The 14,749-nt window shown below is 49.1% G+C and overlaps 1 protein-coding gene across 1 annotated transcript in view; it reads left to right on the top strand.

Moving 5' to 3' along the window:
• Nucleotides 1-14,749, top strand: part of LOC135242587 (RNA polymerase II elongation factor ELL2) — a 38,404-nt gene that overhangs the window by 18,591 nt on the left and 5,064 nt on the right. The window contains exons 3-11 of the mRNA XM_064313728.1: nt 1,333-1,460; nt 3,884-4,047; nt 6,962-7,203; nt 8,742-8,866; nt 11,203-11,317; nt 11,945-12,419; nt 13,054-13,117; nt 14,193-14,364; nt 14,582-14,626. Of these exons, the coding sequence (XP_064169798.1) occupies nt 1,333-1,460; nt 3,884-4,047; nt 6,962-7,203; nt 8,742-8,866; nt 11,203-11,317; nt 11,945-12,419; nt 13,054-13,117; nt 14,193-14,364; nt 14,582-14,626 (1,530 nt within the window). The remainder of the gene's footprint in view (nt 1-1,332; nt 1,461-3,883; nt 4,048-6,961; nt 7,204-8,741; nt 8,867-11,202; nt 11,318-11,944; nt 12,420-13,053; nt 13,118-14,192; nt 14,365-14,581; nt 14,627-14,749) is intronic.

Below are 14,749 nucleotides of genomic sequence, written 5' to 3'. Positions count from 1 at the left end.
TACTGTGTGAATTCAAGGATTTTGTACTCAAGTGTGTTCGTGTTTCTAAGATGGTATTTATTTTGTGTGTGTGTGTGTGCATGTGTGCGTGTACGTGTGTGCATGCATGCGTGTGTGAATGTGCGTGCGTGCATGTGCTGTTTCCTCCTGCTCTCTAGTGCTCTGGTGTGTACTGTAGGTGTACTCTTGTGTACTGTAGTCTTGTGTACACTGGGGGGTTACTTAAGGTCCTGTAGCTGATGAGCAGTATGGGGAAGACACGCTCCCGATTGTGGGAGAGGTGGAGAGACACACACACACTCACGCGCACACACACACACACACACACACACGCACACGCACACGCACACGCACACGCACACGCACACACACACACACACAGACACACAGTCTTTAAACCCACTCCAAACCAACCGTCTCACTCATGCTGACCTAACAAAAGAAGCACAGCTGTGTAAAAGGCCAGGTCACTGCAGAATGCCAGATTGCATCAGTGTTGTCTGACCGTGAAAGCAGTCGGTTCTGTGTTTGTCCATACGTGTGTTTGTGCGTGTACATGCATGTTTATCTTTGTGTATGTGTGTGTTTCTGTGTCGGTGGGTTTCTGTGTGTGTGTGTGTGTGTGTGAAGCGCAGTCTGTTCTGGCACAGACACACGGAGCACATAATGTCCACAGCTTAAGTGCATTTTGAGAACAACCAGTAACGCTACTGAAAAGACAGCTAATGAACACAGTCACTCTGCAAGGAACATCATTCGGGGGTTGTTGCTCAACCAACCAGGGGAGGGGCCGGACCCCCCTAGATCAGTGCCATGTTTGTGAGTGAAAGCGCTGTAGCCTCGTGCTCCATGTTTGAGCTCCAGGCTTGAAAACTGCCCTCAAATCTTCCCTGGGAAATTCATGAAATTGAAATCAGCCCAAAGATGAATTTGGTACGATTCTGGAATATCTCCTTTTTGGATCAGAACTGTCGAGTCGAGTGCATGATGATTTGATATGAAACTGCTGATGAAATATATATATATATCTATGTCCTCCTATGGGGTTTTTGGGAGTTAGGGGTGTATTTCAGTGAAAACCACAGCACTGTAAAAAGCTAACAGAACGTGCGAGTTGCTGTAATTACGAGCAGACGCAGTTAGTCACATGTATTGTCCCCGTGCGGGGTGACGAACTCTAACCCAGTAAACGCTGTGACAGAAGAATGTTCCGGATATGTACGGGGAATGTGATGGATTTGAATCTAATCCGATATAGAGTCTCACTTGCATGACCTTCCTGCACATGCTCAGTATGTGTTCTTTTGCCCCTCCCCCCCCCCTTTCTCACAGTACATCAAGATCCCCGCCCCCTCCTCGGATCCCCATGGAGCCCTGCGCGTCTTCTCCTTCTACCTTTCCAGTGACAGCAAAGACAAGCCCCAGGCCAGCTTCGACTGCATACACCAGTATGTGTCTGGGTGAGTGCAAATCTGCTATTTACATCTCTCTGTCTCTGTGGCTCTCTCTCTCTCTGTCTTGCTCTCTCACTCCCTTGCTCTCTCTTCCTATCACTCTCTTTGTCCCTCTCTCCCCCCCTCTTTCTTGCTCTGTCTCTCTCTCCGTCTCTCTCTTTCTCCCCCTTCTCTTATTCCCCCATCTCTCTCTCTCTCCTCTCCCTCTCTCTCTCCCCCACGCTCTCTCTCTCTTGCTCTGTCTCTCCCCCCCTCTCTCTCTCTCTTGCTCTGTCTCTCCCCCCTCTCCCCACCCCCCCCCCCCGCTCATGTACACACGCTCCCTCCCTGTTCGGCGCTCACTCTTGTGAAGGTGGTGACAGGGGTGACAGGGCACGTGACGCGGCCGCGGGGCTCAGAGGTCACGGGGTCGCCCGGCAGCCAGGGGGTGAGAATGAGGCGCCTCCATTGTGTCAGAGAGCGGCGAGGCCGCGGGGGGACTTCCTGTCTCCGTGCGGGAGCCAATCGGCACGCAGCTCCGAGAGGCTGTTTATTTGCTGATGAGAGAGAGAGAGAGAGACGTGGAGGGGAAATGTCCCTACACGTGTTCACTTGTGTGTTTCACAGTCGATTTCTTTCATGAGCCAGGAGTAACTCGGCCTAAGTCCATTTATATTAAGTCAGTAAATTCTTAAATTCCTTAAACGCCTCATTACTCAAACGCTGGCGTGCGGCTCATCGTTTACTTTGCAGGAACTGTGATTTCATATCAGTGGGATCACCCACTCAGTCACTCCATATATATATGACCAATGTATTTAACCCGGTGTGGCTGAGGTTCATTGGTCCTTTCTTACTGCAGGACGAATGTGGCAGTACTGTGGTGTCGAGTCCTGCCAGATGTTTGTTTTCACTGTCTGCTGACGTGAACATGCAGTCCAGAGATAAGACTTTACTGTCCTGAAATCAGCTGTTTCATCAGTTCTGCTGCCAGCGAAATGTCAGAAGTTATAAATGACGGTTCTATATTTGTTTTTAATTCATGTTGTTCTTGTAAATTAATGTGTTGTTATTTTGTGTACATTTTTACTGCTACATTAATACTGGAATGTGGCCTCTGACGTGTAATGTGGTAATAAACTGGGTTTGGTGAGAGATAAAGTGTGGTTGCGGTTAGATTGAACTGATCCCTGGGTTCGTGTCACTCTCCTTCGGGTCTCTTTGTACTGTCCTCGTGTGTGCTGTCATGTGCAGATAACTGAAGAGGACGTGTGATTGTACATATGCTTCTTCACTAGAGTGAACAGAGCCTTTGTACACACACACACGTGCATATGCACAAAGTGTACTTGTGTTTGTGTTTTGTCGAAAACCGAATACCATTTAAATAAAATTTAATTGAATAAAAAAGTAAGTAATTAAAAAATGACTAATTTTTAAAATTGAATTTGGCGTTTGGTCATTGTGTCAGTCATGCCGTGTTCTGCTGTCCCTGTTCGCCATCCCTCTTAGAACCAATAATCTATCTTTTCACCACCTGTAGGGTAAACGCGCCCGGTGTTGTTGCTTGGCCACTTATGGGTTGTCATGGTTTCGGGTCTGGCCCCGCCCTTAAGTGCGCTTTTATATGGGTCCCCCTAGGCAGGAGATTACAGGCACTGCTCCGTGGTGGGGTCAGTGAGGGAAGAGTCACTCCGCTGCCCTTTGCTCTCCTGTGACATCACAAGCCTTGTGCTCATGCTCAGTGACAGAGGTGAGGGCACAGAGGTCAGAGCGGGGCCAATCCACCACTGCGGAATGGCTGGGAAACCTTGTGACATCACAATGCGCCGTCTGTTCCGATCCCTCATGCTTTCACTCAGGAGGGAGTCTAAGGACACACTGCACGGCTCTGTTTAAGGGCATGTGTGCTTGACTTGTTGAGGGGGGCAGGGGGGATAAGCCACAGGGAAAGATAAGGTTTAGCAGCTAAACTTTGGCACTATCCATTTAAAAAAAACAAAAAAACAAAGTCGTTGGTATGTTGTCTGTCAGGTTCTGAGTTCGCAGGTGATAATCCTATTCGTTAACAGCACCAGGAGTTTGGGATTATGATGCTGATCTCTGCTCAGACAGTGCCCCAGGGTTCCCTGCCTGTTGTTTAAAAAAGTAATGATGAATATGTTTATAAATGCTGTCATTAAGACTCATTGCAGACTGAAGACTGCACTTTCAGACAGGGAGTAGCTGTTACTGATAGCAGCTGTTGTGGTTTTTCGTGAGTAACCGTGGCGTTGTATTTGGAATAAGATGTTGCTGTTGAGTTTTTTGAATATACATTTTTGTTACTTTGAGGCCACAAACAGTGTGTCTTTGAGCCCCCAGTGACTGTGTCTTGGAGCCCCCAGCGGCTGTGTCTTTGAGCTCCTGATTGGTCCTGGGTTTGGCCTGACTTCCTGTTTCCTGCGCAGGGAGAACAGGGAGCAGCTGGAGTGCCAGGGAAGCATCCAGGACAAGATCACGGTGTGCGCCACCGACGACTCGTACCAGATGACCCGCGAGCGCATGTCCCAGGTGGAGAAGGACATCTGGAGCCGAACCGCCATCGAGATCAAGCCGGGGTCCACCTATCCCAGTACGGCTACACCTTGCCTTCTCATTCACCCCCTCTTTCTCTCTTACCTTCTCCCTCTTTCTCTCTCTCACCCTTCCCCTCTGTCTTCTACCCTCTCTCCATTTCACCCTCTCCCTTTCTTGCACCATTTCCCTCTCTCTTTCACCTTCTTCCTCTCACTCCACTCTGCTGTCTATTTCGCTCTCATTCTCTTATCCTCTGTCTGCATCTTTCTTTCATTCACCCTCTCATTCTCTCACCCTCTGTTCCTCCAGTTTTCTCCCCTCTTTCTTTCTCGGAGTCTGATGATTCAGACAGGCTCTATTTATGTGACAGAAGATAACCAGTTTGGCCCAGGACTCCTCCCCTTTTGCAGATCACTTGCAATAAAAAAAACTTCCCTACCCCCCTGCCTTTTGAACTTTGCTTGTTTTCATCTAGGCCACATAAGAACCTGTTGTTTTTTTACTTTGGTTTTGTTGGTGTGAGTTTTTATGGTATTAACGCCTCTAATTAAATTGAATTCAGGACCAGTTGTACCCAGGCACAGTATGAAAGCCGCCCTGTGATTGGTCAGATACGGAGGGTTTGGGAGCCCCCCCCTCTCCCGTGCCAGTACCTGAGCTCCATTACTGTGATTGGGGCTGTCAGAACTCATGCTCTAACAAGGATCACGCAGGGAGGACAAGCTTAGCCTGTGATTTTAATTACTGATCTTCAGATTCAATTAGTTTTTCATTCCGCAGACATAATGCGTTTTTACTCCGGGCCCCTCCCAAACAGTCGCTCTGGCATGAAGAACCTTTGGGTCAAGTGATGCCATACGGGCCTATCGGATTCGGTTTTCACCTCGTGTTAATGGATGGGCTACTTGCTGCGCAGCCCTGGGTCTGCTGTAGGTAAAAGACCCATTCATCTGGTAACTGGTGAATGCCGTTGTAAAAGCCCCTGTAGAAGTCGGCTGGATGGTCTGACTCTTGGTGGGCCTGGCCAGGGTGATGCAGCTAGCATGCCACGCTCCGCTGCGGCGTGCCAGTTATAGGCTACGGCACAGCGCCGTGGAAACGCGTGGCGCAGACGGTCCTGTCCACCGACGTCTCCTCTTAGAACGAGGAAGGACCTTGAGAAGGATCTCGAGGTCAAAGTCCTCAGCGCTTCACGTGACAGCTCAACAGCGTAGCACCGCGGTTAGGTTTCTGGGCTCGATGCAGTGTCTGCGGGTTCAATTCCCAGGGGAGGCACAGCCGATGTGCCGTTCAGCGCTTAACCCCAATGACTTCAGTAAATATTCCGCTATGTAAACACCGTGCATGCGAAGTGGCAGTAACCTGTGCAAGTGGCTCCGGATGGTAGCGTCTGCTGAAGTGCCTGGATGTGAATGTAATGTTTACGTGAGAGAGGTTTGGGCCCGTGGGGTTTTGATGCTCTGCTGAACGCTGGAAACCCTCAAGGCGCCAGGCTGTGTTTTTGCGGTGTGGTAATAGCAGGCCGGTCCCCAACATGTCTATAAATACCGCCTTATATTTTTACAGGGGGGTAAACATTCGCCCGTGAAATTTAGACAAAATGTAATAGCAGTAATTTAATGCAGGCTTGCGCTTGCTATAAAAAAAAAAAAGAAACAGAAAACAAAAACAGACCTGGTTTTCAGCCGAGCCCAGGCCAGTGCGCGGCCATGGAGACGGTTTTGCGTTAATGCTCTGTTTCTTCATCTCTGATCCTGGCACGCACTGTGCTCAGGGGCCACGCAGTGTGCTCAGGGGCCACGTGGTGTGCTCAGGGGCCACGCGGTGTGCTTGTGGATTTGCACGGTCATTGACTGGGCGTTGAAGCCTCTTTCTTGTTCTGAGAATGTGTGCGGTTTCAGATTGAAACATGCCTTCCGGCAACGGTTCTAGTGCTGGGATTGTAACCAGAAGGTCATGGGTTCGTGTCCCAGAGAGGACACCACATAACCTCAGCCTCTTTAAAGGTTTATCATGTATGAATATAAACTATGTACTCAATCTAGCTACACGTGACTGTTAGGCAGTTGAATTATGTAGAATAATGTGTAATGTTGAAGGTGAATCCCACAGTGTGTGGCATGTGATTAATGAACGCGCCGGTTTGTCTGGGTCAGAGAGCGGTAGCTAAGGCTCTCCACTTCTGCCGTGTCGTCCGTAACCCGAGCCAGCTCACCGCTTCGTTTTCAACATTCAGAAAGTTCCGGAAACCGAGGCGTAGTTCATTTTGATGTCCAGTGCTCCGGCTCTCACATCATCTCCTTCCAGGAGGCTTTCGCCTCCAGCAGTCTCCGACACTAGCATCAATCGGGCCCAGAACAAATGTATTTGGTGAAAGCCAAAACAAACACACAGTCTATTACCCAGTAACGGGCCTCAGATTTTTTCTCTCTTGTTAAGGAGCCAGTTGGGGGGGATGAGATAAAACCAGATCCCTACTCATGTTTTAGGTTCAGTCCCATCGTCACACCGGTTTATACTGTATCCCGGGCTGGGCTGGGTATTTACTCCTCTTTGACACTGTCACAAAATGGGCCAATAGACACACAGAACATGTCACTCCTGTTTCAGGACCTCTTGTTTGGTGGTGGGATACAATTCTGCCATTCACAAACTAGACTGACATTTACCTTGTCAAACTACAAAACCATTCCTATTAATTAAACATTGATTAATGCATTATTTAAAACATCAGTGTGTATTGCAATGTCTGGCATTGCGCACCTCTCACAAATCTAGCCAACTCATTCTCAGTAGCGTAAATGATTGATTAGCGTCTGTAAGTCATTTATGAGCTATGAGTAGTGACAGCCTCAGAGTACACACTGAAAATAGCGGTGGCAAAACAGATCACGAATGACACGGCACGTTTTGTTGCTTTTAAAGTAATGAGCCGATGAAGGTGACGAGTCGATCCCGTCTGCTTACAGGTAAATACGTCAAGATCCCTAAGAAGCCGGCCCCACCCCCGACGACGGACGGCCTCCACCGGCACTCCCCCAGCAACCGGAGGGGCGGGGCTCCTGGCACGGTGGCCCAGAGGCCCCTGAGGGACCGCCTCCTGCACCTGCTGGCCCTGAAGCCGTACAGGAAGCCCGAGCTGCTGCTGTGGCTGGACCGGGAGAGGGCCGGCCCCAGGGACAAGGCTGACCTGGGATCAGTGCTGGAGGAGGTGAGGCGCAGGCATGCAGGGGCCCGTAGGACCGGACCTCTGATCTGGGGTTAGGAACCTGTGCAGGATCCCTTTTGTTCAAGTTCAACCCTTTTATTGCCATGTCAACACAGAGTTGATTGGAAGTTGCCTTAGTGCAGCTCAGATTAAAAACAGAAACACAAGACAGTATGAAGTACAATCATACAACATCACAAAAAGCGTGTGTTGTGTGCGTGCACACATATTTGTGTGTGATTCTGTATGTGCGTCCTTGCTTGCTTGTGTGTTTATTTGTTGTACGTGTGCATATGCGTGTGTTGTGTGTACGTATGTGCACACATATATTTGTGTGTGATTCTGTTTGTGCATACTTGCTTGTGTGTTTATGTTTTGTATTTGTGCATGTGTGTGTGTCTGTGCGTGTGTCTGTGTGTGTCTGTGCGTGTGTCTGTGTGCGCGTACGTGTGTGTTCGCCGCCCATAAATAAGCTGCGTTTTAGCAGCGAGGGGACACAAAAGCCCGTTGATGTGTGAGGGGAGGGCCGTTTTCCTGTGGGTACGTGAGAAACGTCCTTCGGTGGTGATTAAAGGGTGGGGGAGGGGCTGTAATTAGGGCAGGGCTGAGGAGGAGAATATTATTATTTTATTTGCTCTGATGGATGAGGGGTGGAGTGTCCGCGTGCGTTCGCTGTGTGTTGATTGATGGCCTGCCTCCTGCTGGGAGTGAGGACAGAGCATTGTGGGTAGGGGAGCTGGAGCGGAGACGTTCCTTATTTCTGCGGTTGTGGAGACCAGGCCCCAGGGACGCGTGGGGAGAGAGAGAGAGAGAGAGAGCGAGAGAGGGAGAGAGAGAGAGGCTCTCTCTAAGAGCGCTAAACGGAGACACTTAGAATTTTAATAACTCTCATGAAACACTGGTCCAGTTAATAAAGGCGTGGCAATACTGTAATTTAAACAGATTGAGTGTTTGTGTGTGTGTGTGCGTGCGTGTGTGTTTATTTCAATGTGTGTGTGTGTGTGAGAGGGGTTGGAAGTAAAATGCTATGCAGAGAAATCGTCAAAAACTGAATAATTTAACAGTGTCACTAATTATCCTGATATAATGCAGGTGGGTGTGTATGAATTATTCATCAGACAAATTAAGAGCCATCAGAGTCGTATTTTAATAATCAAAGCCAGGGAGTGTATGTGCAGAATAAATTCAGAGACAGGCTTCAGTGGAGAATTGTGATACTTAGTGACAGTTTTATGAGCTGTTAGATTCTCTTTCTGAGGAGAAGGATTTGTATAAGAGCAATTCAGTTAGAAACTACTGGCCGTGTTTGTTGGCTGTTTAAGTTTATGTTTATGTGTGTGCATGTGTCTGTGTGTACGTGTGTGTGTGTGTGTGTGTGTGTGTGTTTGTGTGTGTGCGCGCGTGCAAGAGAGAGTCTGGGGTCAAGTCATTACTTGAAATAGTTAAAGCCTTTAAAACATCCTGGGGATTAACTGACAGTTTTTAGCGATAATCAGAAGTGCATTCTGTCATATCAAAGTGCTCTCCTGTGTTAATTCCAGGTGGCAAAACTGAACCCCAAAGACCAGAGCTTCACCCTGAAAGACGAGCTCTACCCACACGTTCAGAAAGACTGGCCGGGGTACCAGGAGGAGGAGAGGCAGCTGCTGCACAGACTGCTGGCCAGGTGGGCATCCATCTTCCAACACTACCATCATCTTCATCATCATCAACATCATCATCATCATTTTCAATATCGTGTGTTCAATATGATCTGTCAAACATTCAAACCAAATTTACAAGCTTTCACCAATCATGTTTCTGCATATGGTGACAAATATAGAAAGAAACCATCCAGTCTGACTGAGCACCTTTTGATATTTGAACTGCTGAAGTGCTGATGGTTGAACCAGACACATTGTGCTATCACTAGTAGACCATCCCACTTACCAGGAAAAACAATTTGCTGAAACTATCAGATCTTGCGGCCCCATCTTCTTCCAAAAGGATTCTTCTTGACTGTTGAGTCCAGTGGTCCTTTGGACTTTCTTTCGCCGATTAGCTTTTCATATGTGGTTAGACTATGGTCCCTACTGATTGATTAATCTGTGGTTTCCTACAGTGGACCGACAAGCCTTTGACACACTTTTGTCGCCTTCTCTGAAAAACCTAAAGTTGGCTTCCCTAAAAAGCATAATTCCTAAGGTATGAAGAAATATGCTAACGAAATTAGCTTGTTGTTGTGAGATGTTGCTATTCCAGAGCTCACATGATAATAGTAGGACTAAGCTCTTAACAGTGGGAGACGGCATGTTTGGGGGGAGTGGGGCGGGGGGGATGTAAACTTCCCTTCCTACCCGATGGGAGTTTAACGGTATTTGGCGTAAAGGGCCCGCTAGTCCATTGGTGTGTTGCTATGGCGCTGAGCGACGCTGCCCATGACGTAACAACCGTCTCCTGTGTTCAAAAGGGTCCCGTGGCTGAGGACGTCAGGGCTCAGAAAACGGCTCTCAGAGCCAGGGGACAGGGCCGTACAGGCTGTCTCCTTTAATACAGCCTTTTCTTCATTTTTCATCCAGTGCTTTTATCTATGGCTTTTTTTGGAAACGCTTTAAGCCTAGCATCTGGCACTCTGCAGTTCTTTTCAGCTGAACTCCCCCCCTGTCGGTTCTTGGATTAGTGTCTGAGGATTGATTGATTAATTCATATTGACTTCCATCCAGGATGATAATTTAGTGAAGGTAATTTAGTGGGTTGTTGAAAATGACTTAATTTCGGTATCGGAGCATATGTGCGTGTGCATTTTAAGGAGGGTGAGTCACAGGAAGTGTGTTCGCTCTGTGAGGGGGGGGGTCCTGGGTACCCTGGACCTGCACAGCAGCCTGGGCTCCAAGCTGGCGGGGTAGCGGGAGATCAGCCAGGAAGGGAGTTCGGGGGAGGTGATGGACGTGGGTGATGGCAGGACTGTGTGTGTGTGTGTGTGTGTGTAGGTATGGCTGTGTGAGTGTGTGTGTGTGTGTGTGTGTGTGTGAGGGTGAAGCTGAAGGAAGCTGATTGCTGTTGTGGAGACAGAGCAGCAGTACAGCCATTGTGTTCTGCATCCTCAGTCATATCCCAGCCCAACCCCCCCCAGATCTTATCTGACCCTAGGAAACACAGGGCAGCCGATAGGCACTACTGTTACTGCCTGCACAGCTCAGCCTGGCGTGTGTGCGTGTGTGTGTGTGTGTGTGTGTGTGTGTGTGTGTGTGTGTGTGCATGTGTCGCGTGTGTGCCTGTGTTGCCCATGTGGGTGTGTGCGTGTGGTGTGTGTGTGCGGTGTGTGTGTGTGCCGGTGTGGTGGTGTGTGCCCATGTGTGTGTGGTGCGTGTGTGTGCCCAGTGGGTGCGTGTGGTGCCTGTGTGTGCCCATGTGTGTGCGTGTGCGGGTGCGTGTGTGCGTGTGTGTGCCCATGTGTGTGCGTGTGTGCGTGTGTGTGCCCAGGTGGGTGCGTGTGTGTGCCTGTGTGTGCCCATGTGTGTGCGTGTGTGTGTGCGTGTGTGCCCATGTGTGTGTGTGCGTGTGTGTGCCCATGTGTGTGCGTGTGTGCGTGTGTGTGCCCATGTGTGTGCGTGTGTGCGTGTGTGTGCCCATGTGTGTGCGTGTTTGTGTGTATTTCTTGGTCCTTTTTCAACATTCCAGAAAACCCAGCCGGTTTTTTATGAAATGATTGATGACCATCTGTTAGAGCGCTGCCGGGATACTGTATTATAGGCTTTGGACCTGAAGTTACAAAGTTACCAAATGTGAAACTTTATCCGCTTTTTGTCTTAATGTTTCCCCACCGGCTTTAGAGACCTTCCGGAGAATTGTATCCTACAAACCTGACTTTCAGTTTTCATTTAAAACTGAGTAGCCGGGATGCCATCGCTACTTGTTTCAATGCTTTAAAAAAAAAAAAAGAAAAACCCAAAAACTGGCAGCCACCTCTGGAATGGCATGCTGATATTTCTCTCTTCACACCCCCCCCTCCTCCAAAACCAGGAAGACGCTCCAGTCCGGCAGCAGCCAATCAAAGAGCTTCCAGCTGAACCCTTCATTCCAGAAAACCTCTGAGGATTCTCCGCTGCACCTCAGCCCCGGAAAGAATCTGGCGGCGGTAAGCTCCTGCCCCCCCCCCCCCGCTGCTGTTCTTTTACATGCACTGTTTGTTTTCTCAGGAAAGTTTGGTGACGCAAAGTCCAGGAAAGACTTTGAGGGATTTAAAGTGGGAGTCAAAGGTCAATTTGCATGTGCGCTGTGGATTTCCAAACAAGGGGACGTGTGGGTTTTTTGTGCTAGTACTGGCCATCGAAAAATGTAAATCTGCAATGTCAGGCTGAATACGTGGGGAAAAGCTAACTGGTACAGAGGAGGGCTTGTTCCTGCCCTGATAGCATCTGTTTTTTATTGGTGTGTGAGCTGCAGTCGGTTCTGTTTTAGGGCCAATGAGAGTCAGCTGTGTTAACTGTGAGTGTACGAGTGTAAACGTGAAATCTGTTCTCTCCTCACCTTCTCCTCCCCTCCTTTTCCTCCTCCTCTGCTCTCCTCTTCTCCCCTCTTCTCCCCTCCTCCCCCTCTTCCCATCTCCTCTCCTCCTCCTCCTCCTCCCATCTCCTCCTCTCTCCTCCTCATCTCTTCCCTCCCCTCCTCTGTGTTTTTCACTTCTTCCCCTTCCCTGCTCTCCTTTCTGCTCCTCTGCACATCCCTGTCTCTGTGCTTTTCCTCTCCTCTCTCCCCCTATCAGAAGCGGACGTTACCGTCCTCCCCACTGGACGGCCTTTCTCAGAAGAGACCGAGAGTGTCCGAGCCCGCCCCTCCCCCTCCGCCCCTCTCCAGCGGGCCAGCGGTCCCCAGCGGGGCCCGGGGCCCGACCGCGCTGCACCCCAAAGCCGAGACCCAGAGGATAGGCGGCCACGCCCCGGAGAGCCGGGATGGCTTCCCCGCCCAGCACAACCTGAGCGACCCCGCCCACAAGCCCGCCCCGCCCAGCCCCAAGCCCCCCAAGTCCGACCCCCCCGTCTGCTCCGAGCAGCTCCTCTCCAACGACCTGCACAGGAAGAAGAAGTCCAAGAAGCACAAAGAGAAGGAAAGAGAGAAAGAGAAAGAGAAAGAGAGGGAGAAGGAGAGAGAGAAAGAGAGGGAGCGCTTGAAAGACAACGGGAGGAGAGAGTGGCTGGAGAACAGCCCAGACCTCAAACCTGACCTGGAGAAACAGCATGGTGAGAGAGAGCAGTCTGCCTTTCCTTTATACACACACACACACACACATACAAACCTGACCTGGAGAAACAGCATGGTGAGAGAGAGCAGTCTGCCTTTCCTTTATACACACACACACACACACACAAACCTGACCTGGAGAAACAGCATGGTGAGAGAGAGCAGTCTGCCTTTCCTAGCATGTCTCGTGTGTAAGGGGTGTGGTCTGAATGTCTTTCAGTGGTCTCAGTAAGGGCTTGCACCTGCTTTGGGTTTATTATTGACTTGGTAACAGCAGGGTGGTGTGTTCTGCCACTGAACAGAGGTGTGCTTGTAAATACACTGGAGTCCCCAGCAGCCATGGCCTAGCGGGGTAAACAACAGGCTGGTTGGTGATAAAGATGGCCTCTGTACCTGCTTCTTATCTTGTGTGTGCCTGCGTGCGTGCATGCGTGTGTGTGTGTTTATGTGCATGTGTGTGTGCGTGTGCGTGCGTGTGTGTGCGCGCGCATGCGTGTGTTTTGTGCGTGTGTGTGTGCGTGTGTATGTGTGTTTATGTGTGTGTGTGTTTGTGTGCGTGTGCTTGTGCGTGCCCATCTGTGTGTCTGCGCTAGTGTCAGGATTAACCGCGTGTGTGTGTGTTTCTGTCTTCAGAGCAGGGGGACGCAAACACACCTGTCTCTCCGCCCTCTCCCGCGGAGCTGCCTGATTATTTACTGTGAGTACTTAGAGATTATGCACTTTTCTCCCAGCTTACCCACAATCCTCCGGGGCGAGGGGAGGGCACGGGAGAATTCTTTTGGTTCTGGGGTTTAAATATAGACGTGCGGTTTACGGAGCGCGCTCGGCTGCCTCCTTTGATTCAGCCAGCCCCACAAATGCATCGTGAGCAGCTTCACGAACCCTCGCATTACGGAATTAAAGAGAGTGATATTAAATGAAAACGGTCATTTTGAATTGTTATGGGATGTGAAACAGCAATCAGTAGTTTACTGCACAATTATCCGCTGAAATGAGCAGTTTGTCCAAGTAGGCCGCAAGATAAATTTGAGTTTTCTTGAAGAAGGCAGATTCTGAAAATAGACCCCAGGGAGAGTATTACATTTACCATACAATGTGTACACCAAGTCAGTGGATTTTGCAAGTTTTTTTAAATACTTGGTGTATGTCCAACAAGTTCCACTGGATTCTCTGACACCACTACACTTTGGTCTTTAGGCACCGGGTCTGTCCTTTTACACTGTTTTTCACATACTGTGGCTCAGTCACTTTTGCCCCTCTATTTTGTGAAATTGAACCCACCTCAAAATTATATTTGGATTTGTATTGAATGTATTTAATAGCGTCGGAAAAATGAGTGTCATTCCACAAAAGAAGCCAACCGCTTTGCGGAACGGGTTTCAGAAAGGCAGAGAGAAGGAAAATAAATGATCTAATGTCTCAAATTTGACATCTTGAGAACACATCTCGCTGTCACAACATTACTTGTTTTAAAAAAAAAAAATACACAGGCTTTTATGCAGCTAATTGACAGTGCCACCTGCAGGCGAGAGGTAATAGTGCAGCTTCTGTAGAATTATTTTGACTTGACATTTTAAAGCGTTAAAACAAATACTCATACGACAATGAATAAGCTAATTACTTAATTATGAAGTAAATACTATATTTAATTTCATAAGGTTTGCTGTGTATGCATTTTAATATTTTACCACTAAGAAATAAACAGACGTCTGTTAGCACCTGAGCTGTCGGATTAAGCGTGTGTGTAATGCGTGACCGTGCCCCGCCCACAGGAAGTACACTGTGATCCTGGCCTCGGAGCAGAGGCAGAAGTACAAGGAGGACTTCTGCGCTGAGTACGACGAGTACCGCGACCTGCACGCCCGCATCGGCAGCGTCACGCAGATGTTCGTCCGCCTGGGCTCCAAGATGAAGACCCTCTCCCCCGGCACCAAGGAGCACAAGGTGCGGCCCGCTCCGCCCCGCCCGCTCCCCGCCCAGGCCCGGGTCCGGGGATGCTCCTGGGGTTTTACTGCCCTGTGCAGAGAGAGGGGTGCTTGAGCCCCACTGTCACTGGTGCTAAGAAAGTCAGTTATGAAGAGAAATGTAACAGATATGAGCGGATATCGGCTCTGCAGATGGCTAGCTTTTATATTCAATGAATTTGTTATGTTTTTTGCAGGTTATGGAAGACCAAATATTGGAGAAATACAAGAAGTACATGAAGGTAAGAAATGGGGTTATCACAAGGGGGTTATCACATGTTTTTGTAGTGGCCTTTCGAAATGAAGCCCTTGCATCATATATACCTCACTATACCTGGTCTTTGTTTCCCAGATGCTGTTCATAT

This window comes from Anguilla rostrata, chromosome 16 (assembly GCF_018555375.3).
Source record: "Anguilla rostrata isolate EN2019 chromosome 16, ASM1855537v3, whole genome shotgun sequence".
In the NCBI taxonomy this organism is placed as follows: Eukaryota; Metazoa; Chordata; class Actinopteri; order Anguilliformes; family Anguillidae; genus Anguilla; species Anguilla rostrata.
The sequence above is the reverse complement of the archived record's forward strand: the minus strand, read 5'-3'. Positions and strand labels throughout refer to the sequence as shown.